This window comes from Balaenoptera borealis, assembly GCF_965194805.1.
Source record: "Balaenoptera borealis genome assembly, chromosome: 6".
NCBI classification, from domain to species: Eukaryota; Metazoa; Chordata; class Mammalia; order Artiodactyla; family Balaenopteridae; genus Balaenoptera; species Balaenoptera borealis.
In genome coordinates, this window is record NC_138863.1 from 6,408,283 (window position 1) to 6,432,755 (window position 24,473).

General features: G+C 42.5%; 1 protein-coding gene across 3 annotated transcripts in view; it reads right to left on the reverse strand.

Moving 5' to 3' along the window:
- Positions 1 to 24,473, reverse strand: part of TRPM8 (transient receptor potential cation channel subfamily M member 8) — a 101,541-nt gene that overhangs the window by 42,846 nt on the left and 34,222 nt on the right. For all 3 annotated transcript variants that reach the window (XM_082395543.1, XM_082395542.1, XM_082395541.1), the window contains exons 9-15: positions 23,767 to 23,964; positions 11,903 to 12,005; positions 10,671 to 10,789; positions 6,823 to 7,113; positions 5,176 to 5,271; positions 3,330 to 3,459; positions 1,389 to 1,534 (exon numbers count right to left, since the gene is read on the reverse strand). In XM_082395543.1, coding sequence (XP_082251669.1) covers positions 1,389 to 1,534; positions 3,330 to 3,459; positions 5,176 to 5,271; positions 6,823 to 7,113; positions 10,671 to 10,789; positions 11,903 to 12,005; positions 23,767 to 23,964 — 1,083 coding nt within the window. The remainder of the gene's footprint in view (positions 1 to 1,388; positions 1,535 to 3,329; positions 3,460 to 5,175; positions 5,272 to 6,822; positions 7,114 to 10,670; positions 10,790 to 11,902; positions 12,006 to 23,766; positions 23,965 to 24,473) is intronic.

Sequence of the window (24,473 nt, forward strand, 5' to 3'; positions counted from 1 at the left end):
CCCCCAGAAGGCAACTTCTCCTTAGCACACCTGTGTCTGCTTCCTTCCCTTCTCTCCCCGGCCTCTCGGCCTCCACTCCCCTCGTGCACCTCCTGGACTCACGTCCAGCATAAACCACTTGCAGTCAAATCCTTGTGTGGCGGTCCGCTTCTGCGGGGCACACCGAGACAAGTAAGGTCCGGTCTTCCTCCCTGTCCGGATCTTGCTGGAGTGATGAGCCCACCAGGCCATCGCCGAGCGGCACCACGAGGCCCTCGGTCACAGAAAGCTCCCGCGCTAGCTCGGGTTCCATGGCCACCAGCGACATCTGACCCCACACGTCAGCCTGCCCAGAGCAGCCACACTCCCTGGTCCCGCGGGCCGGGCAGGGAGACTTTCCATAAACATCGCTGAACCGGCATCTGGTGGAAACCGTCGGGCCTGGTGAACTTGGACGGGAGCGTGAGTCAACCTCCCCAGGGCCCAAAGCTCTGGAACACCGGCAAGAGGGGGTCTGGGGGCTAAGAAGCTGTGAGCAGAACCATGAGCAGAGCGAGGCAGCCGTGGCAGCCGGCTGGGTCTCCCAGGCAACCCTGACCCCAGCACTGGCCTCCCTCCAGCCCACCACGACGCAGAGGCTAAACCAGAACAACAGCAAGGCCCCCTGTGTGTCCCTTGTCATCCATGGCCACACTCACTGAATCCACTTGGCTGCAATAGCAAACGGATTCTTTTGTAAACACTGTGCCAGTTATTGGCTGCGTGGTATGATGGAAAGGCCGTAAGGCGGGCAATCATCATGGGATCAAATCCCAGCCCTGCCACTTCCTAGCAGCAACCTGCGGAACGCTCCAGAACCTCTCTGAGCTCCTGAGTCCTCCTCAGGAAAATGGGATGATGTCGACCCGCACGCGTGCTGTGAAGATGAAGCGAGATCGCGTGTACAAGGGCTATGCAGACAAGTGTCAGTCCATCCATCTCTTCCCTGTCTTCCTCCCCTTCACACCAGACCCCTCCAGCTGGGATGGTGGGTGGAAAAAATCTCCCCTCCGAAACCTGAGATACCAGGTGCAAACTGCTGTTAATGTAACTTGGGGCAGAAAACGTCTACACTGGCTGAACCCACTTCATACTAGTTTCTCTGCTGCCATTACTACTACTAATAGTTCTAACAGTAACGGCTACCATAAAGGGCTGGCCCCACTCACATATTATCTCATTGAATCCTCACAGCAACCCTTCCTTTACCCCCTATTATGCCCATTTTACAGATAAGGAAACTAAGGCTCAGAGAGTTCATGTAACCTGGCCCATCCCTACACCTAGTTAGAGATACACTGGATCCAGAGACCCAGCTGATGGAAAGGCCCATTTCTGGGCATGATGTTTGGTGACTGCATGTTGTTTACCTGGACCCCGGGCTGAGCGATGAAATGCTGGTCCGTGGCCTCCACCGCCAGCTCCAAACAGCTGCTTCCGCCCCAGGCTTCACAGGAATAGACCAGGAGCTGTTCCGCCAAGTCCTCGTCGCTGCTGTAACACTCCGTGAACAGCTCTAAGTGACATTGTCCCCAGAGAGAGGGAAATGGGAGGCAGGGCTCGCCAATACACAGAACTTTCCCGCCCCCCGGGCCCACCAGCCACGCCCTGACTTCCACGAAAGCCTGGCTGCGAGCTTCCTGGATTATAAAAGGCAAAGAGAACACCAGTACAATATGATTCTCCACTGAACAAAGGGACCTGCTTTGGGCACCGCGCACACAGCACAGCGCCCCCTGGCAGCAGGTGTCCAGAAATGCCCACTGAATTGAGCTGCAGTGAACGTGGGGAATGCCCTCTTTGGTGGGGTTCAGCCACTGGGGAGGGGATCCAGACCCTGAGCCCCCCTCCATCTCATTTACCTTCTGTGCTTTCTTGGTGAGGTTCTTTGCAGTTAAGGCACAGTGCAAAAAAAAAGCCAAAATGACGTAATATAAAACACTGGCCCAGGGCTTCCCTGGTGGCGCAGTGGTTAAGAATCCGCCTGCCAATGCGGGGGACACGGATTTGAGCCCTGGTCCAGGAAGATCTCACATGCCACAGAGCAACTAAGCCCGTGTGCCACAATTACTGAGCCTGCGCGCCTAGAGCCCGTGAGCCACAACTACTGAGCCCATGTGCCACAACTACTGAAGCCCGTGTGCCTAGAGCCCGTGCTCCACAACAAGAGAAGCCACCACAATGAGAAGCCCGCGCACCGCAACAAAGAGTAGCCCCCGCTCGCCGCAACCAGAGAAAAGCCCGCGCGTAGCAACAAAGACCCAACGCAGCCAAAAATAAAATAAATAAAAATTAAAAAAAAAAAAACTTAAAAAAAAAACAACAACACTGGCCTACTGCATTGAGGGTGTGCTTATATTTTGAGACCTTATGACAAACAGATTGGTGTGCAGCTCCTCAGAGAAAATCTTTTAAAAGTCGAAATGCTCGGAGCCATTGCCTAGCTGAAGTCAATCCAAAAACAACGTAATACCTTGAAATTTTTAATATAGTAGAAGAAATAATCAGACACCTTTTCCCCAACACAGAGAGGTTAAATGCATGAACATTTCTTCATTACATCAGACAACAGACAAACATGCCTGCATTTTGCAACGTGCCACCTTGCAAACTTAAAACTCCCCAGTGGAAAGAAGAAAACTGAGCCGGCCTAAAATTCTCTGTCGCTGCGAGGCAACTGGTCCGGACCCTCTGAGCAGGGGCAACGGCAAGCTGTGTTCAAGGGCAGGTGAACAGCGAACAGAGGACAGATGCTTCAGGAGCGTCACACTCAGCGGGGCCTCTGCCCTCTTCCGCTCCAGGCGATGAGAAACATCGCCCTGGGGGGGCGGAGCTGGGCAGCTCGCCTGTTGCCTTGTGTTATAGAAGCTCTGAGCCTCCTAAGTTTGGGGAGATGTGGGACCACCAACACCAGCCCTTATTCACGTGACCTCGTGGGGAATCGAGGCACGGGGACCAACCCAAGATGCTGCTCTGGTTGCTGCCTTTGCCATTAGTAATAAACCATCTGTGTCCCTAACCCAGGGGTCTGGGGTCGTCGGTCAGTATATGTATAGGAAGCTGGCAGGCTAACCTGTTAGCTTGCACGTCACGTAAAACCTCACACGTGTCAAGGTTTCTGAATAGCATCCCCCAAACAAAACACCCCAAGGCTTCCCTATGGTGCTGAGTTACTTAGACCTGGCCTGGGTGTGGCCCTGGGCAGCTGTGGGATGAGAGAGCCTATATTTTACCACCTTCATTCTTGGAAAAGTCGGTAAATGCCCCCTGCGTGGCTGTGCCGGCCACGGCTCCCATTCCCAGAGGCTTACCCACTGCTCGGGTCTCGTACTCGTTTGCCAGCTCCTCAGACTCCCCTGCAGCATTGATGTCATTCTTCACCTTGGCCAGAGTCTTCAGAAGCTTGCTGGCTCCCAGGGCTGCCAGAGTACAGCCCCTGGTCTTCCAGAGGGGTGAGGATGTCACAGTTAATTCGTAATCCCTTGCAGTCGAGTCAACATCAAAGTCAGACAAGCACAGATTGATGGCAAAAGCAGGAAAAGGTAAAAATCTGAACTGTTCATAATGATTCCCAGTAAAATTTGCAAAGTGTACCAAGAGTCTTGAACCTGAATATACTCACAGTCTTGAACATGGAATTAACATACAAAAAGAAAATATCAAGATAAATGCATCACTAATTATTAGAAAAATGCAAATCAAAACTACAGTGAGGTATCACCTCACACCAGTCAGAATGGCCATCACCAAAAAATCTACAAATCATAAATGCTGGAGAGGGCGTGGAGAAAAGGGAACCATTTTGCACTGTTGGTGGGAATGTAAATTGATACAGCCACTATGGAGAACAGTATGGAGGTTCCTTAACAAACTAAAAATAGAACTGCCATATGACACAGAAATCTCACTACTGGGCATATACCCTGAGAAAGCCATAATTCAAAAGGACACATGTACCCCAATGTTCATTGTAGCACTATTTACAATAGCCAGGACATGGAAACAACCTAAATGTCCAATGATAGATGAATGGATAAAGAAGATGTGGTACATATATACAATGGAATATTACTCAGCCATAAAAAGGAATGAAACCGGGTCACTTGTAGAGATGTGGATGGACCTATAGAGTCGGTCATACAGAGTGATGTAAGCCAGAAAGAAAAAAACAAATATTGTATATGCATATATGTGGAATCTAGAAAAAATGGTGCAGATGAACCTATTTGTAGGGCAGGAATAGGGACACAGACATAGAGAACAGACATGTGGACACAGGGGTGGGACGGGAGGGTGGGACAAATTGGGAGATTAGGTTTGACATAAATACACTACCATGTGTAAAATAGATAGCTAGTGGGAACCTGCTGTATAGCACAAGGAGCTCAGCTCAGTGCTCTGTGATGACCTAGATGGCGGGGGGGGGGGGGCGGGGGGGAGGGGGAGGGAGGTCTAAGAGGGAGGGGATATAGGTATGCATATAGCTGATTCACTTCATTGTACAGCAGAAACTAACACAACATTGTAAAGCAATTATACTCCAATAAAAAAAAAGATAAATGCAGGAGAAGCTGATAGTTGGACGTGGCAATGGGAAGCCTGATGACCCACCATCATGCTGTAACAGCTCAGAGGGGGAAAGTGGTCAAGGACACGAAGACTGACAACTGTAGTTAGTGAGAGTGTGTGTGTGAATCGATATTCAATACCTAATCTTAGGCTCTAAAAACAGAGAATGCAGCTTCTTTTCAACTGTTCATAAATCATTTATAAAAATCATTATGGGTGGAATCACAAAGAAAAATCTCAATCATTTCCCAAAGCAGGCTTTGCACAGGCCCTACTTCCTGCCTATAATGCAAGAAAGTTAGAAATTAATTTTAAATTAAACTTTAAAACCTCCTCCACTTGGAAGACAATCACACATCCACACAAACCTAAGAAGCAGGTGCCTCCTGCATTACCAACCAAGCCCAGAACTTTCCAGGGACCTCCCCTCCCAAACACACCCCTGTTCACATGGAAACAGGCACAACCGTGTCCACCGACATCAAATATTCCATTTTACTGAGGACATTTTAGATTAGGTATGTGAGGTTTGAAAGGGTCAGAGCAATCACAACCAAGCATACATCTGCCGCAGACTTGGACATTTACCTGCTCCCAAATGACTTTGGAAAGTTCCTTCTTGTTCTGAAGGATGGCCCAGATGAAGAGTGCCTGCAGGGGGTGCCGAGTGATAGGAGACACGTCCTGGGAGGGATTAGAGCAGGGGGTCAGCACATGCAGATGGAGAATCACTTTGGCAGACACACTAGTATAAGAATGAAAACAGGGTCAGGATGCCCTAGGAGAGTGCCCCATGTTTGGAGGGCTCTGTAACTTGGTGTCTGAATCCATTTTCACAGAACAGTGATGTGAGTTTCAACAGAATCTTTGATCTATCATAAAAGACAACGTACAAGTAGATGGAAAGGTATAAAGGGTGAAAAAATGGGCTGACAGAAATTTAAAAACTGAATGACTTCTGACAGGCTGAAGAGAAAGCAGTTCCTTCTCATCATAGAAATCTCTTTCTCATCTAGAAAAATCGTTCTAACTAAATTCTAACTTTCCAATAGTTGAAGTTCAACTATCACAACGTAAAACTAAAGTTATTTCTTTGCAGTGTTATTCAAAGTTACAATTCCTAATACATCAACTAAGAATCCCAGCTCCTATTCATGCTCCCATATCTTCCAAGGGAACCTTTTCAGATAGAAAACAACTCTATGTATATATTCCTTTTAATCTTCCCGACAGGTTTTACCAAGATCCAACATGTTTCTGGCACAGTTATGGATACTGTGGGGAGTTTTAACATAAATAGCATCAAACAGCTTTTTAAACATTTCCAATTCCTTCAAACACCTAGCTCATTTAGATTTTTGCAACACACATATAATAAAATTCTAAAACTATAAAAGATAATGACCTAGTTTGAGTTTTCCCAGAAACAATCAAGCATTTGAGACAAGTAGTTTATTTTGGACATGATTCCAGGAAAACCACTAGGAAATTGAGGAAATGAGATTGGAAAAGAAAGGACCAACAGGTTGTCATGGTAAATAACCAGAGATTAATCCCACTACGCAACCCTTGGAGCCAGTGTAGGACACAGGTCTCAGAATTATCTCCTCTGAGCAGGGGGGTTGCTGAGGTATTTATACACCAACTTCTGGCAGTCACTGGGCTCTGACCAGAGCAGACCTTCAGCAAAGAGTTGCAGGTGCTAGAAACTGGGCCTGCCTGTCCTTAAAATAGGAAATCTTGAGAGAATATAAGTGGTACATCCACAACACCTTCTCAAATGGAAACCTGGATTATCGCTTTACAGAGATTCACTGCCCCTTTTATTCACAAAAGGAAACTCGGTAGTTCTCCAGTTCTTTGCATAGGTAGCAGAGAACTATTTTAGGTAGATCATGTCCAAAAGGCTAAGACATGATCAGGCAGCCAGTCATTTGTCCCCGTTCCCTGCTAGATGCCTTCAGAAAGTGTGTCACACCAAGCTTTGCAATTAGGAAATACTGCAATAACTAGTTGTAAAGATAGCACAAAGAATAAAGCAAGAAAATGTACCACTTGTTACCTCGCTAGGACTTGCTAGCTTAAATAAAGGCAGTAGGAAAAAATAACAACCCCAACATGTTAACTACATGACAGCAATGAGGTAGGGAGTAGGAAAGATGGAAGTAGAGAGATGTTTTGAGGGAAGACTCAAGAGAGCAAAGAATTCAAGCAGACAACTGTGACAGTACACACATGGAGCTCTATGTCTATCTCATCCCTGCTATTCCTGTCTTCCTTCCGGAAGCCTCTTCGGAAGTTAGCAACCAGTTTCCAGACGAACGTGAGGAGGGTGTCATTATAGGAATTCTTGGCAATCTGCAGGTTCCGATACACCAGCATGCTGAAGTGATTGGAGAAGAGCTCGGTGAGGACGTCATTGGTGAGGAACTTCTGCAGGTTCAAGCCATTCTCCAGAAAAAGGCGGACAAACTTGGGTCTGTCCTTTATGAGAGCCATAAACATGACTTCCTGAAGGTCAGCAGACTGAGGAGAAAGAGCAGAGAGAGAACGTACAGCCTAAATCCAATCAAGAAAACAAGGCATCTTCTTTCTCAGCCACATCGAATTTTCAATCATGAGGTAAATAAAACTTATCTTTTCAGTTGTAACACAATATTAGATTACAGCTCAAACACTGAGATGGGGGAAGCAGCGAGGTGGAATCTTTGAAATCAGCCAGATATGAGCTTGGATGGGAACTGGTCCCTTGCTATTGTAAAGTGGAGATAATGACACCCACATAAGGATGATGTTGAGGGACTTCCCTGGTGGTCCAGTGGTTAAGACTTTGCCTTCCAATACAGGGGGTGCGTGTTTGATCCCTGGTTGTGGAGATATGATCCCACATGCCTTGTGGCCAAAAGACCAAAACATAAAACAGAAGCAGTGTTGGAACAAATTCAATAAAGACTTTAAAAATGGTCCACGTCAAATAAAAATCTAAAAAAAAAAATTACATTAAAAAAAGGGATGATGTTGATCAAGAATTGATCCCAGTGTCCGGCATAAAGGAAGCACTCGCTCCATTAGGGGGCAGGGGGCTCATGGTACAGCTCGCACCATTTCTCTGAGGTCTACACTGGACACCAACTGTGAGCCAACCACCAGCCAACTCTTCCTTCTGTGCCAGGGGGTCGCCCCACTGCCCTTCCCATGCCATGAGGCAAAGGCCTGGTCATGTTATATAACCATGAGTCACTGGAACACTTGACAGTGATACCTGGTTATTATTTATCTTTACCTCTACTGTCTGGGCTCCTGATAATCCTTATCCCATAGAAGCTTATTAAGAATCTTAATAATTAATGTGTACTTCAGACACAAACCCGTGGTCCACGGGCCACACCAGCTCTCAGATATGTTCTGATTGTCCTCCATACTATTTCTTACAATTTTATTCTGTTGCCAACATTAAAAATTAGACAGGTCATAAAAATCCACATTGCCAGCATTAAAATCCAGATTCACAAGTAAATACCAGAAGCTCTGACGACACAGAGAACCATCAGTTGGAGCCAGTTGGGGCAGCTCCAGGAGCCTGGGCACTGTAGCCCTGAGCCCCCCACTAGCCTCGCTGCTGCTCACCCAGCCCACTGCCCTCACTTTAATGGTCTGAGCGCTGGTTCAGGGGAATATCCGCTGCCAAGGGCAGCATGAGCGGTTTCTGTTTCTGTCTGACGTTGGTCTCTCCAGGATCACACATTGCCTGCAGAGGCAACTGCCAAGGGTCCCTTGAGTCCCCACACTGTGGCTCCAGGTGGGATAGGGACAAAAGGAGGTGGCTGCCCCGATAATCTGCACTGCTAACAAGTTCCCAGGTTATTCTCATGCTGCCCCGGGTCCAGGGACCACCCTGTGAGAACCACTGGCATACGGGGAAGAGAACAGCTTTGCAGTCAGACACGTTTGTTTCCAAACCTTGGTTCTACCATTACCTTATGTGCGACCTCGAACAAGACTGTGTCTCAACCTCAGTTTGCTCGTCTGTAAAATAGGTGCTTGTGGGGATGAAATGAGACAACACAGGTCAAGATGCCTTCAGAGATTCAAGTTCGGAGCAGGCCCTCAAAAGAACATCAGAATGGCCCTCCTGTGGTACCCATGGAGCCCTGGCTTATTAACCAGCAAAATGAGATAATCCCTGTGATGGCTGGCATGACGGCCAAGTGAACTAGCACGGTGAAGCTGCTTTGTGCACTACAAAAGGTTATGCAAAGATTTTTAGTTATTTTTAAACAAAGACTTATATACGGCTTAATATGTGCCAGTGTTCTAAGCACTCTAGAAATATTATCTGATTTAATCATCATAACAATCCAATGAGGTAGCTACCACTATTATTACCATCTCTGTTCTCAGATGAGCAGTGGTGTGCTGGTAAATACTTTACAACCAACACTCTGGAAGAAAATAATAAGCCCTGATTTGTAGTATTTGACCATTGCTACAGTGTAAATGCTCCCAACATGGCCAGTCTTTGGCTACCATGTGACATCATTGAATGCACAATTGGGACCCAACACAGAGTAGCAAGTACGGTGTTTCCAGAATGCAGATACAATTGACATAACCTCCAGAGTATAGATCAGAGTAAATGTAGTAAAATAGTTAGAAAGGGACGAGTTTGATTATTTATTGCCTTTGTTTTTAATAAAATTTATTTAGTTCTAAGAGTATAGTATTTGATTTTTAATGATTGTGTTTAACAACCGACTCAAAAATCCCTAAAAATTTTAGCAGTCAGCTCTTGCTAAAACCAGTATGAACTGACCCCAATTCACCACTGTACAAGGAAACTGAGGAAGGTTAAGTAACTTGCAGAGGTTAGGTCATGCAGATGGGCTGGCTCCAGAATCCATACTCTCAACCATTATGTCCTTCACTCAACTATCTTTAGCTGAGTTAATAAAATTAAATGTACTATTCAATGCATGCCTGAGTTTATGTTTATTTGTACCATCTGATGTCACTTAAATAGAACATTTCACACACAGGGGTTCATTTCTGAATCAATTACCTAGATTTACATACAGCTCTGTTTTCCCTCAACTAACTAAAGGTTTGCCATGTGAGATAGGGTTCATTGTACTGCAAAAACCAAAGATAATGTTTGCTAAAGGAATGAATAATTTAAAAACCCGTAAGCCATGACTTTATTTGGATTCTATTATTAAAATTGATCACATGTAAGGATAAATGAAGTCTTCATCTTTGATTATACAACAATAGGCTTAAAAGTGTTTTCACTGCCCACCAGTGACTGAAGAGCTTAAAACAAAGAAGCCTCCACCTTGCAGATCCAAGTGTGATGGTTTATAGTTGTTCCTACAAAACAGAGCTCCTAAGGCGGATCTCACTTTAGTTGTACCCAAGAGGATGCTGCTGGAAAATGCAGTCTTACAACTCTCATCAAATTCAAAGTGAGAAAAGTTATTCTACTGGAAAAAAAGTACAGATTTTCTGGACATACAACTTCCATATTGGAGGTACTCGTTTGTCTGGGGGAGTCCTGATTTTCTAACTCTAAGATATTCATTGTATGTCTTTAATCAACTTGTTCTATTTTTCTCTTATGCGTCTCACTGCTGACAATTCTCTTATGAGAACTTGGCTAAGAAGGTGGGACAGGGCACAAAATGAGTACCGCTGTCTGGATTTTCAGTTGAGTTACCTCGATAAACCCCTTTCAATCATCCTGCACTTAGTTTCCCCACATTTCTGTCCATCAACTCCCAGGAGGAAATCTGCACCTCAACACCTCGATGGAGAATCGCCTCTCACATCATGGCGGAAGAGCTATAAATTTTGGATGGTAATGGTGGATTGATGTTACCTTACATTAGTGTATTTATTTTTATTATCTCTTTGCAAGCAACCTACTAAGTCAATGTTATTATCCCCTACTACAGATGAGGAAAGTGAGTCTTGGCAACACTGATGTACCAGGACAGAACAATCCTTTACAATATTCAAGAGCAAAGACCCTGTCAGAAATGGACCAGACCTGTCACTGGAATAACCCAGGAGGGCCTCCTATGTACCTCCCACCGGCGGTCATTGGTGAAAATCTCATCACTGGCTAGGTCCAGCTGGTTCCACTCCAGCAGAAGCTTCAGCTGCCCATTCCAGTTGTCCTTATCTTGTTCATTGGTGCTAAAGGCTGTAAGAGGACAGGGAAAAAAATCAATTAACCAAACGCCCAGAAACAAGAGAGTCAGAACAATTCCATATGGCCAATTATCACAGCCATTTATCAAAGGAGATTCTAAGCATGTTCTCTTAGAATCAGACACTCAGAGCTGTCATTTCACTGACAGTTTATTTTCACTCAATCTTATCCATATTCTATATGTCCCGAAGTATGTAACGTGGATCAGTTTAGGTGATAATATCTTTCCAATTCATATCCTAACAGTGTAACTATGGTACATTGATATTTCTCCATAGATTCAGATTCCATAAATGGCACATTTCCAGGACCACATCTGACTTTTACTATATCTAAATCTATGACATAATGAGCTCTATTATAACAATATTCCACTTGTCTTTTTCAGAGCTAATAATTTCTGTACCTATGTATCTCTACAGATATAGTCCCATTTTAATAAATACCCTTACAACCAAATTTCTGACAAGCACATTAAGAATGATTCTAATAAATAGCTAATGCTTAAAGTGCACTTCTCTTGTGCCTTGCCCTGCTCTGCATGCCTTAAATATATTAATCAGATGGCTCAACTCTACGTGGTCTTTGCCAGGGGTCTATTTACTTCAGGTAATTCCACCTTGATGGGATTCTCAGACAGCAAAGTTCACACATGAGGATTTTAAAACTGAGGTTCATTCATAAGCATAGGAGATGTGTTAAACCCTGAAACTGAATGCAAAATGATCTATGTGTGTGTGCACGTGTGTACACAGATGTGGAGTCCTAGGACAAAGGTCCATAGCTTTTATCATATTCTCAAAGTGTCTGAGACTCAGATAAAGATTCTAAACCACTGTTAGAGACAGCTCTTTGGAAAGCACTGTGATCATATTTAACTGATATTTTGATGACATAAAAATTCTTGTTCTCTTAGATATATACAACCAAGGAGATTTAACTCAGCAGGTCAATAGGAATTATTCCAACTTCTAATATATGATAATCAAAATTAAGTGCAAGATTATATTTCTGTAAAGCTGTTTTAAAAAATAAATGGAAGCCATTAAAAGCCACAGAAAGCAACACAAAGCTGAAACTTCTACAGGAGCTAATTTTACTCACCTTTGTACAATGCATAGGAGATAGCATTGCTCACAATTTCATCCCCAGCTTCTTCTATTTTAATAACGGTTAATAGGTGAGAACTTTCGAGAATTTCTTTGAGCTGGCAAGATTTAAAGAGCAGAGTTGTCAGCCAACTGATTTTAGGCACAAGGAGCATAAACTCTCTTTTGGTGAGGAATATTTTATTCCATTTTTTTAAAGACCACCTATAGGAATGTTCCAAATCTCCTTTCCTCTTCTACAGCGCCTGTACCCACAGCATCTAATTTCTAAATTGGAATAGTGAGTCCTTGACCACAATGAGAATAAAGTACTGGCTTTACAAGGGTACATATATCAACAAGTCCCTATCAAAAAGCTGAGAGAGGAACCCTCCTACATTGTTGGTGGGAATGTAAATTGGTACAGCCACTATGGAGAATGGTATGGAAGTTTCTTAAAAAACTAAAAATAGAGCTACCATATGATCCAGGCATCCCACTGCTGGGCATATATCCAGAGAAAACCATACTTCAAAAAGATACATGCACCCCAATGTTAATTGCAGCACTATTTACAATAGCCAGGACATGGGAGCAACCTAAATGTCCATCGATGGAAGAATGGATAAAGAAGATGTGGTATATATATACGATGGAATATTACTCAGCCATAAAATAATAATGCCATTTGCAGTGACATGGATGGACCTAGAGATTGTCATACTGAGTGAAGTCAGACAGAGAAAGACAAATATCATATGATACCGCTTATATGTGGAATCTAAAAAATAATGGTACAAATGAACCTATTTACAAAACAGAAATAGAGTCATAGATGTAGAAAACAAAATTAGGGTTACCAAGGGGGAAAGGGGGGGCAGGAAAGATAAATTGGGATTGGCATATACACACTACTATACATAAAAATAGATAACAAATAAGAACTTACTGTATAGCACAGGGAACTCTACTCAGTACTCTATAATGATCTATGTGGGAATAGAATCTAAAAAAGAGTGAATTTATGTATATATATAACTGATTCACTTTGCTGTATAGCAGAAACCAACACAACATTGTAAATCAACTATACTCCAATAAAAATTAATTTAAAAAAAAAAGCTGAGAGACTCATTGACTAGGGATGAGTGTGTGTGTGTGTGTGTGTGTGTGTGTGTGTGTGTGTGTGTGTAACACATGGTAGGTGCTCAGTTGTTGAATGAGTGAATAAATGCGGAAAAGACAACAGAAGACCACAGAAATCATCCGAGTGTGGATGTAGGGCTTAGATTATAGGAAGGAAATTTCAGTGTGAAAAAAAGCCAAGATAACTTGGTGACTGACTAAGGAGACGAGGAATTCACTATATTATCCTTTGTGATTTTTCTGTAAAGTTTAATTTTAAGACACTTTTTAAGATTCAAGAGCTGGGGGAGAGGCAGAGCCCTTGATTCCAAGGATTCAGGCATTGGCGAGCTTGGTGGGAGCTTGGCAAGGAAGAGCTCCTTCTGGAGGAGGAAACGAGTCTGGCTGTGGTTAGACTGCGTTCAAGATGGTGGTGGGTTTTCCTGGCAACATCTGGAAATGAGGGCCTGAAACTACAGAGAGTTTCAGCTGGGTGGAGAGGGAAGCCTCAGGTCAGGCTGGAAGGGTGAAGATGTGGACTAAAAAGGGCCCTTGCATATATCCAGAAAAGACGAAAACTCTTAATTCAAAAAGATATATGCACCCCAATGTTCATGGTAGCACTACTTACAGTAGCCAAGACATGAAAGCAACCCAGGTGCCCATCAACAGATGAATGGATAAAGAAGATGTGTGTGTGTGTGTGTGTGTGTGTGTGTGTGTGTGTGTGTGTGTATATATATATATATATATATATATAATTGAATCACTTTGCTGTACACCTGACACTAACACAATACTGTCACTCAGCTATAGTTCAATTTTTAAAAAAAAGAAAAAAGAAAAGCCCTTGGATTTGGACTTTAGGAGGTGACCTCAAGGCTGCAGTTTCCTGGGAAAAATAGTGTCAGAGGCCCTAGTTCAAAGGACATCTGAGGGTGACAAGGAAATAAATGAAAACGGCAGGAAAACACAAGTCACGGTGGGTTTGATGGAGAGAGGAGGAGGGGCTGACAGCAGGAGGGGAAGGTCCCTCTCATTACGCTGGCAGCCTTTGTTCAGGCAGAGGAAAGGGGTCCAACAAGAAATGACAGGAAGGCAGTGGTCTAGGTCCCAAGATTCTGGGGCACATGTGGGGGTAAGCAGCACAGAGGGGGTGAGACATCTTTTCCTTCAAAATAAAAAGGAAGAAGGAGAAGGTGAATATGGATACAGAGCAAACTGATGGGACCCAGAGATGCTGCAGGGGCGCCTACCTCATCCCCCCTCCCCACCCACATACTCTCACCTCCTCGGATCCTAACCCTCCACTGCAGCCGGTGTGACCTTAACTGAATACACTTGGATCACACCTCACCCTGCCTCAAACCCTTCAGTGACTTCCCACTACACCTGAACAAGAACAAAACCCTCAAAAGTCCTCCAGTTTCCACCCACAGTATCCACCCTCATTGCCATCTTTCAACTCCTCGGTAGCCATGCTTACCTCACATCTCAGGAACTTTGCACCAAACAACCCCAGCCCTCACCCTTGAACCCCACCCATCATTCAGACATGGCTCCCACACCACTTCCCCTGAGAAGCCCTCCCTTGAAAGGCCTTCCACACCAGGCCCGGCTCCCTTGGCTCAAGCCCTGTGTATCCATGCTACCTTTCTTCAGAACACCCTTTCAGTTTTGAAACTATACAATACATTGTATTGTAATCACTCAACATGAATTTTTTTCAATTTCTGTGTTCTCTCTGAGGACAAGCACTCCCTGTTGCGTATACTATTCTTTCTGAAATGCCTATTCCAGTACCAGGCATACAGTATGTGCTCAATAAATAACAACTAAACAAATCCAAGTGTTTGAAATGAATGAATGAATGAATGATACCTTGGTTGGCTGATAGACTGGGAGACTCTGAAGGGTTAAGTTCTTGAGAAGGTGGGGACTAGGTACAGCGGAATAACTATGAGAGCACTGCTAAGGGAGGAGGGCCTGGTCCCAGTGGGGAAGAATACAGGGTCTCTTGAAGAGGATGAGAAACCATGAGGTCAGGTTTGGGGGCTCTTTGTCCGCATGATCAGTGAGGTCACCCACAATTACCCTGGGAGGTTGCTCAATTAATATTTGATTGGAGATTGGTTTAAGATGGCAGAGTAGAAGGACGTGCTCTCACTCCCTCTCGCAAGAGCACCAGAATCACAACTAACTGCTGAACAGTCATCGACAGGAAGACACTGGAACTCACCAAAAAAGATACCCCACAACCAAAAACAAAGGAGAAGCCACAATGAGATGGTAGGAGGGGCACAATCACAATAAAATTAAATCCCATAACTGCTGGGTGGATGACTCAAAAACTGGAGAACACTTATACCACAGAAGTCCACCCACTGGAGTGAAGGTTTTGAGTCCCATGTCAGGCTTCCTAACCTAGGGGTCCGGCAATGGGAGGAGGAATTCCTAGAGAGTCAGACTTTGAGGGCTAGTGGGATTTGACTGCAGGACTTTGGCAGGACTGGGGGAAACAGAGACTCCACTCTTGGAAGGCACACACAAAGCAGTGTGCACATCGGGACCCAGGGGAAGGAGCAGTGACCCCATAGGAGACTGAACCAGACCTACCTGCTAGTGTTGGAGAGTCTCCTGTGGAGGGAAGGGGGTGGCTGTGGCTCACCACAGGGACAAGGACACTGGAAGTAGAAGTTCTGGGAAGTATTCCTTGGCGTGAGCCCTCCCAGAGTCCACGGTTAGCCCCACCAATGAGCAGGTAGGCTCCAGTTCTGGGTCGCCTGAGGCCAAACAACCAACAGGGAGGGAACCCAGCCCCACCCAGACAAGCAGACAAGCGGATTAAAGTTTTGCAGAGCTCTGCCCACCAGAGCAACACCCAGCTCTACCCACCACCAGTCCCTCCCATCAGGAAGCTTGCACAAGCCTCTTAGATAGCCTTATCCACCAGAGTGCATACAGCAGAAGCAAGAAGAACTACAATTCTGCAGCCTGTGGAAGGAAAACCACATTCACAGAAAGACAGACAAAATGAAAAGGCAGAAGACTTTGTACCAGATGAAGGAACAAGATAAAACCCCATTAAAAACAACTAAATGAAGTGGAGATAGGCAACCTTCCAGAAAAAGAATTCAGAATAATGATAGTGAAGATGATCCAGGACCTCAGAAAAAGAATGGAGGCAAAGATCGAGAAGATGCAAGAAATGTTTAACAAAGACCTAGAAGGATTAAAGAACAAACACCTAGAAGTTTTAAAGAACAAACAAAGAGATGAACAATACAATAACTGAAATGAAACATACACTAGAAGGAATCAATAGCAGAATAACTGAGGTAGAAGAACGGATAAGTGACCTGGAAGACAGAATGGTGGAATGCACTGCTGCAGAATAGAATAAAGAAAAAAGAATGAAAAGAATGAAGACAGCCTAAGAGACCTCTGGGACAACGTTAAACGCAACAACATTCACATTATAGAGGTCTCAGAAGGAAGAGAGAGAAAGGACCCGAGAAAATATTTGAAGAGATTATAGTCAAAAACTCCCCTAACATGGGAAAGGAAATAGCTACCCAAGTCCAGGAAGCACAGAGAGTCCCAGGCAGGATAAACCCAAGGAGAAACATGCTGAGACACATAGTAATCAAATTGACAAAAATTAAAGACAAAGAAAACTTATTGAAAGCAGCAAGGGAAAAATGACAAATAATATACAAGGGAACTCCTATAAGGTTAACAGCTGATTTCTCAGCAGAAACTCTACAGGCCAGAAGGGAGTGGCATGATATATCTAAAGTGATGAATGTGAAGAACCTACAACCAAGATTACTCTACACGGCAAGGATCTCATTCAGATTTGATGGAGAAATCAAAAGCTTTACAGACAAGCAAAAGCTAAGAGAATTCAGCACCACCAAACCAGCTCTACAACAAATGCTAAAGGAACTTCTCTAAGTGGGAAACACAAGAGAAGAAAAGGAGCTACAAAAACAAACCCATAACAATTAAGAAAATGGTAATAGGAACATACGTATCGATAATTACCTTAAATGTGAATGGATTAAATGCTCCAACCAAAAGACACAGGCTTGCTGAATGGATACAAAAATAAGACCCATATATATGCTGTCTACAAGAGACCCACTTCAGACCTAGGGACACATACAGACTGAAAGTGGGGGGATGGAAAAAGATATTCCATGCAAATGGAAATCAAAAGAAAGCTGGAATAGCAATACTCATATAAGATAAAATAGACTTTAAAATAAAAAATGTTACAAGAGACAAGGAAGGACACTACATAATGATCAAGGGATCAATCCAAGAAGAAGATATAACAATTATAAATATATATGCACCCAACATAGGAGCACCTCAATGCATAAGGCAACTGCTAACAGCTATAAAAGAGGAAATCGACAGTAACACAATAATAGTGGGGGACTTTAACACATCACTTACACCAATGGACAGATCATCCAAAATGAAAATAAATAAGGAAACAGAAGCTTTAAATGACATCATAGACCAGATAGATCTAATTAATATTTTATAAGACATTCCATCCAAAAACAGCAGACTACACTTTCTTCTCAAGTGTGCACAGAACATTCTCCAGAATAGATCACATCTTGGGTCACAAATCAAGCCTTGGTAAATTTAAGAAAATTGAAATCATAACAAGCATATTTTCCGACCACAACGCTATGGGATTAGAAATCAATTACAGAAAAAAACGTAAAAAACACAAACACATGGAGGCTAAACAATATGCTACTAAATAACCAACAGATCACTGAAGAAATCAAAGAGGAAATCAAAAAATACCTAGAGACAAATTACAATGAAAACACGACAATCCAAAACCTATGGGATGCAGCAAAAGCAGTTCTAAGAGGGAATTTTATAGCAATACAAGCCTACCTCAAGAAACAAGAAAAATCTCAAGTAAACAATCTAACCTTACACCTAAAGGAACTAGAGAAAGAAGAACAAACAAAACCCAAAGTTAGTAGAAGGAAAGAAATCATAAAGATCAAAGCAGAAATAAATGAAATAGAAACAAAGAAAACAATAGCAAAGATCAATAAAACTAAAAGCTGGTTCTTTGAGAAGATAAACAAAATTGATAAACCTTTAGCCAGACTCATCAAGAAAAAGCGGGAGAGGACTTAATTTTTAAAAATGGAGAAGAAAAGAAAAAGGAGAAGTTACAATGGACACCGCAGAAATACAAAGCATCCTAAGAGACTACTACAGACAACTCTATGCCAATAAAATGGACAACCTGGAAGAAATGGACAAATTCTTAGAAAGGTATAACCTTCCAAGACTGAACCAGGAAGAAATAGAAAATATGAACAAACCAATCACAAGCACTGAAATTGAAACTATGATTAAAAATCTTCCAACAAACAAAGTCCAGGACCAGAAGGCTTCACAGGTGAATTCTATCAAACATTTAGAGAAGAGCTAACACCCATCCTTCTCAAACTCTTCCAAAAAATTGCAGAGGAAGGAACACTCCCAAACTCATTCTGTGAGGCCACCATCACACTGATACCAAAACCAGACAAAGATACTACAAAAAAAGAAAATTACAGACCAATATCACTGATGAATATAGGTGCAAAAATCCTCAACAAAAGAATAGCAAACAGACTCCAACAACACATTAAAAGGATCATACACCATGATAAAGTGGTATTTATCCCAGGGATGCAAGGATTCTTCAATATATGCAAATCAATCAATGTGATACACCATATTAACAAATTGAAGAATAAAAACCATTTGATCATCTCAATAGATGCAGAAAAAGCGTTCGACAAAATTCAACATGCATTTATGATAAACACTCTCCAGAAAGTAGGCATAGAGGGAACCTACCTCAACATAATAAAGGCCATATACAACAAACCCACAGCAAACATCATTCTCAATGGTGAAAAACTGAAGGCATTTCCTCTAAGATCAGGAAAAAGACAAGGATGTCCACTCTCACCACTATTATTCAACATAGTTTTGGAAGTCATAGCCATGGCAATCAGAGGAGAAAAAGAAATAAAAGGAATACAAATTGGAAAAGAAGTAAAACTGTCACTGCCTGCAGATGACATGATACTATACATAGAGAATCCTAAAGATGCCACCAGAAAACTACTAGAGCTAATCAATGAATCTGGTAAAGTTGCAGGATACAAAATTAATGCACAGAAATCCCTTGCATTCCTATACACTAACAACAAAAGAACAGAAAGAGAAATTAAGGAAACAATCCCATTCACCACTTCAACAAGAAGAATAAAATACCTAGGAATAAACCTACCTAAGGAGGTAAAAGACCTGTACTCAGAAAACTATAAGACACTGATGAAAGAAATCAAAGATGACACAAACAGATGGAGAGATATACCATGTTCTTGGATTGGAAGAATCAATATTGTGAAAATGACTATACTACCCAAAGCAATCTACAGATTCAATGCAATCCCTATCAAATTACCAGTGGCATTTTTTACAGAACTAGAACAAAAAATCTTAAAATTTGTATGGAGACACAGAAGACCCCAAATAGCCAAAGTGGTCTTGAGGGAAAAAACGGAGCTGGAAGAATCGGACTCCCTGACTTTAGACTACACTACAAAGCTACAGTAATCAAGACAACATGGTACTGGCACAAAAACAGAAATATAGATCAATGGAACAGGATAGAAAGCCCAGAGATAAACCCACGCACCTATGGTCAACTAATCTATGACAAAGGAGGCAAGGATATACAATGGAGAAAAGACAGTCCCTTCAATAAGTGGTGCTGGGAAAACTGGACAGTTACATGTAAAAGAATGAAATTAGAACACTCTCTAACACCGTACACAAAAATAAACTCAAAATGGATTAGAGACCTAAATGTAAGACAGGACACTACAAAACTCTTAGAGGAAAACATAGGAAGAACACCCTTTGACATGATTCACAGCAAAATCTTTTTTGATCCACCCCCTAGAGTAATGGAAATAAAAACAAAAATAAACAAACGCGACCTAATGAAACTTAAAAGCTTTTGCACAGCGAAGGAAACTACAAACAAGACAAAAAGACAACCCTCAGAATGGGAGAAAATATTTGCAAGTGAATCAACAGACAAAGGATTAATCTCCAAAATATATAAACAGCTCACACAGCTAAATATTAAAAAAACAAACAACCCAATCCAAAAATGGGCAGAAGACCTAAATAGACATTTCTCCAAAGAAGACATACAGATGGCCAAGAAGCACATGAAAAGCTCCTCAACATCATGAATTATTAGAGAGATGCAAATCAAAACTACAATGAGGTATCACCTCACACCAGTTAGAATGAGCATCATCAGAAACTCTACAAACAACAAATGCTGGAGAGGGTGTGGAGAAAAGGGAACCCTCTTGCACTGTTGGTGGGAATGTAAATTGATACAGCCACTATGGAGAACAGTATGGAGGTTCCTTAAAAAACTAAATAGAATTACCATACGACCCAGCAATCCCACTACTGGGCATATACCCAGAGAAAACCATAATTCAAAAAGACACATGCACTCCAATGTTCATTGCAGCACTATTTACAATAGCCAGGTCATGGAAGCAACCTAAATGCCCATCGACAGACGAATGGATAAAGAAGATGTGGTACATATATACAATGGAATATTACTCAGCCATAAAAGGGAATGAAATTGGGTCATTTGTAGAGACGTGGATGGGTCTAGAGACTGTCATACAGAATGAAGTAAGTCAGAAAGAGAAGAACAAATATCGTATATTAACACATATATGTGGAACCTAGAAAAATGGTACAGATGAACCAGTTTGCAGGGCAGAAATAGAGACACAGATGTAGAGAACAAACATATGGACACCAAGGGGGGAAAGTGGCAGGGTGGGGGTGGTGGTGGGATGAACTGGGAGATTGAGATTGACATATATACACTAATATGTATAAAATAGATAACTAATAAGAACCTGCTGTATAAAAAAATAAATAAAACAAAATTCAAAAATTCAAAAAAAAATTTGATTGAATGTATACATTCATTAATTAATAATTCCACTCTTGGGCTTGGTCTTTTGGGAAATTTCTACCAACTGCAAAACCCCATACAAGTGCATAATCAAAATGCCAGGCTAATTTTTATTATTGTTGTATGTCTTCTGGTTGACTTGATTATAATTATGATAAATCATTAGCATATGAATATGAATTAGATGTGAATCCCAGAAAGAATAATATAATCACAGGAAGTGAAATGTGTCCAACATTTAGCCTGCTTCAGACGACTTTCCTGTATCAGTTTTTTTGAAGCAGAAATCAAAATCCTTCATAAAGGATGTGGGGACCCATAAGGTGGCATGGCCCTCTGGACATGACCTGGTCTGGACTAAACAAGCCAACTCACAGAAGGAGTAAGAGAGAAGTCACTAGAATGGACCCAGGGCCATCTTTGGTGGGAGAATTAAGAGTGGTCTATTCCTTCCTCTGTGGGCATCCTTGAACGGACCACCGAATTTCTTCCATCCATCACAGGAAGTTACCTTGAGGACATTGCTCAACACACAAGGTATTAGGTTGATATCTACGCTTTGGGATTGCTCCCCTGATGTGTTTGGAATGACTCAAACTGTTTAGGTCTGAATACATGGAGAACTGAAGATAACTACTTTGGGTGATACATATTTTCCTCATCCACATATTTTCATGCAGAGGGACCTCCATCCAAATCAGGTCCCTAGGTATCCCCCAGCCCTTCGCTTACTGCTACTCCGGGTAGGGGAGTGACACAGCCAGTTGATGACTTTGGCCTTGCCCAGCCAAGTCCTGTCCTGCTTCTCCGTTGGGATCTGCTCCTTGCAGGGTGCTAGTGCTCTGGTGTCTGCTATCAGCCACATGCCTAGACTAGGGCTAGGCAGATGGGGGCCAGCAGTCATCCAGGGCTGCCTCTGTCTGGGTGGGTTCATTTGTCTCTTTCTGGGGCTCAAAAAAGGAGGCCCATGGTGACTGCACCCCTAAGCCACATCTTTCAACTTGGCCTTCATCACCAACGAAGCTGATATTTTGATCTCTCATTTACCTAATTCTTGTGTCTGTCTCTCAACTGGACTTGGCCAAGATACAAGAAAATCCCAGCAAAAACTTTCATGTAAAACCATCAGCTTCACCTTTTTCAGTAAAATCTGCAAAATGCAGTATCTCAAGTAGGAACATCATATACGCATTTGTTGGGCAGGGCATCGTTCAGTACCAACACTGACTCTCAGCTACAGACAGAAGATGCATGTGCATTTTTTAATCCTGAGTCTTAGTAATGAGGCTTAATCCAGAAAGGACTTGTTTCCTGGTCACTTTGACCCTGCTGTACCTTACCGGGATTATCACCCAACTGCCTACTCATGTGAAATTAAACAAAACCAATAGGGTCTCACTGTGTGTTAATTTTGTACAGAGTACCTGTCAGCCTAGAAGGCGGGGTTGATTTTTCTCATTATTTACAAGAATTTGATTTATCCGGGCTTGCTTTAAATAACAACAAAGGCCAATACACACTACTTTATATAAAATAAACAACAAGGATTTACCGTATAGCACAGGAACTATATTCAATATCTTGTAATAATCTATAATGAAAAAGAATCTGGAAAAGAAAGTTTTATATATATATATATATATACATACATATGACTGAATATATATATATGTATCTGAATCACTTTGCTGTATACCTGAAACTAACACAATATTGTAAATCAACTCTACTTCAGTAAAAGAAAAAAATAATGACAAAGGCTACCATAAGCCAGATAATCTTCACTATTCCAGGATTTCAGTTTGCCAAACTTGGCACTTTGAGGCTCTTCCACAACTAAATACTGCTGAAATACCAAGCTAATTAAAGAACTTTTAAAATTATTTATACTAAATTCAACCTTTCACTCTAATGATGAAATGGGCTGTATGATTAAAGTAACTCTTGTTGTCTACAGCCTGTCATTTCCTTCATGGGAAAATTTCCAAGTGGCAGCACATGCTCCTAAGAATATCCAAACAGCAAAGGCCATTTTTGAATGAGCTGATGTGAACATACCTACTGATATTAATGTGAGCTTTATCACAAACTGAACAGTCAACAGAATGAAAGTCATTTCAAGTCAACACCAGTCAGGAAACAAGAGAGAAAGGTGAGAAAGCATAGCACTATGTTAAAATGCTTTACAGGCTTAGCAATAAGAAGCATGAGATATTTCGATTAGTACATATTTCTTATATGATCCAATAGGAAAGGTGAGAGATTCTGAATTAATCACAGGTCAGTTAACTTAGAAAGGCAATTATTCTGTAGTAACAGCTTCTCCACTAGACATAGATTCAATTTAGAATCTGCATTTCTAAAACAGCATCACAGGGATTTTTTCCTCCCCGCTGCTGATAACCTACAAAACACAGAAGCTCAATGCTTGTTGACAGGGTGTAAAAGAAGGACTATCAGCTTTGCAAACAGACAGACTGGAATTTAAGCCCCATCTGCTACCCCTTATGAGGTATGGAAACAGGGCAAGTCATTTAACTTATGTGAGCTTCAATTTCCAGCAAAAAAACCTGGTTTGGGCCAGAGTGCAGTTTCGAAGTCACTGAGAAAGTATAAAGACCCTCAGCTGCTAGTGGAGTTGGGCACTGAAGGCGCTCTCCCTTCCCAGGAACTTGCTCCCTACAACTCACCCATTTGATCCAACTCTCAATCTCCTCCTCAGGCAGCCGGGACACCGTGCGGGGTAAGAAGCGCACCAACTTCTCCTTGATGATGGATGACGTCAGGGCATCCTCCGCCTCCACCAGGCTGGCGATCACATCGGCAATCTGCCCGGAGCCTTCCACCACCACACAGGGAATTTTACTTTTGATGGAGGTGCTGATGGCCTGGGAGAAGGGAGATAGAGTTGACCAGGTGATCAACAGAACCCAGCTCAGGATGGAGGTTCTAATCAAGCTGGTTAACAAATCACATTGACACATCTCTGCACTTTATCGTTTGGCGGGGCAGTGGGGGGGTTATTTTCAATCAGAAGCAAACCAAATGTTTGCAACCACTTTAAGCATCAGAAATGTAAGCCAGTTGTCTTACATCCTATGTTAATACCAAATTCCATAATGAGGACACGTGTGACTGGCAAGTTTTCCATCAATAAGTGCTTTAAAATATGCCTCTATACAAAATCGATCATTCCAAATACTGACATCGTAGATTTGAGCGACAGCTCTTAAGATGGTACTCAACATTGTCGTTGATAGCTTTTCTGATGGAGGTTTACAACATTCGTACTTTTAAGGTATGAAAATACCTTCACAGCAGCAGCCATACATTTTTTGTTATGTTGACTCACATATTTCCCTCTTCAAATAATTTCCCTTGCTCCTTCCATTGAAAG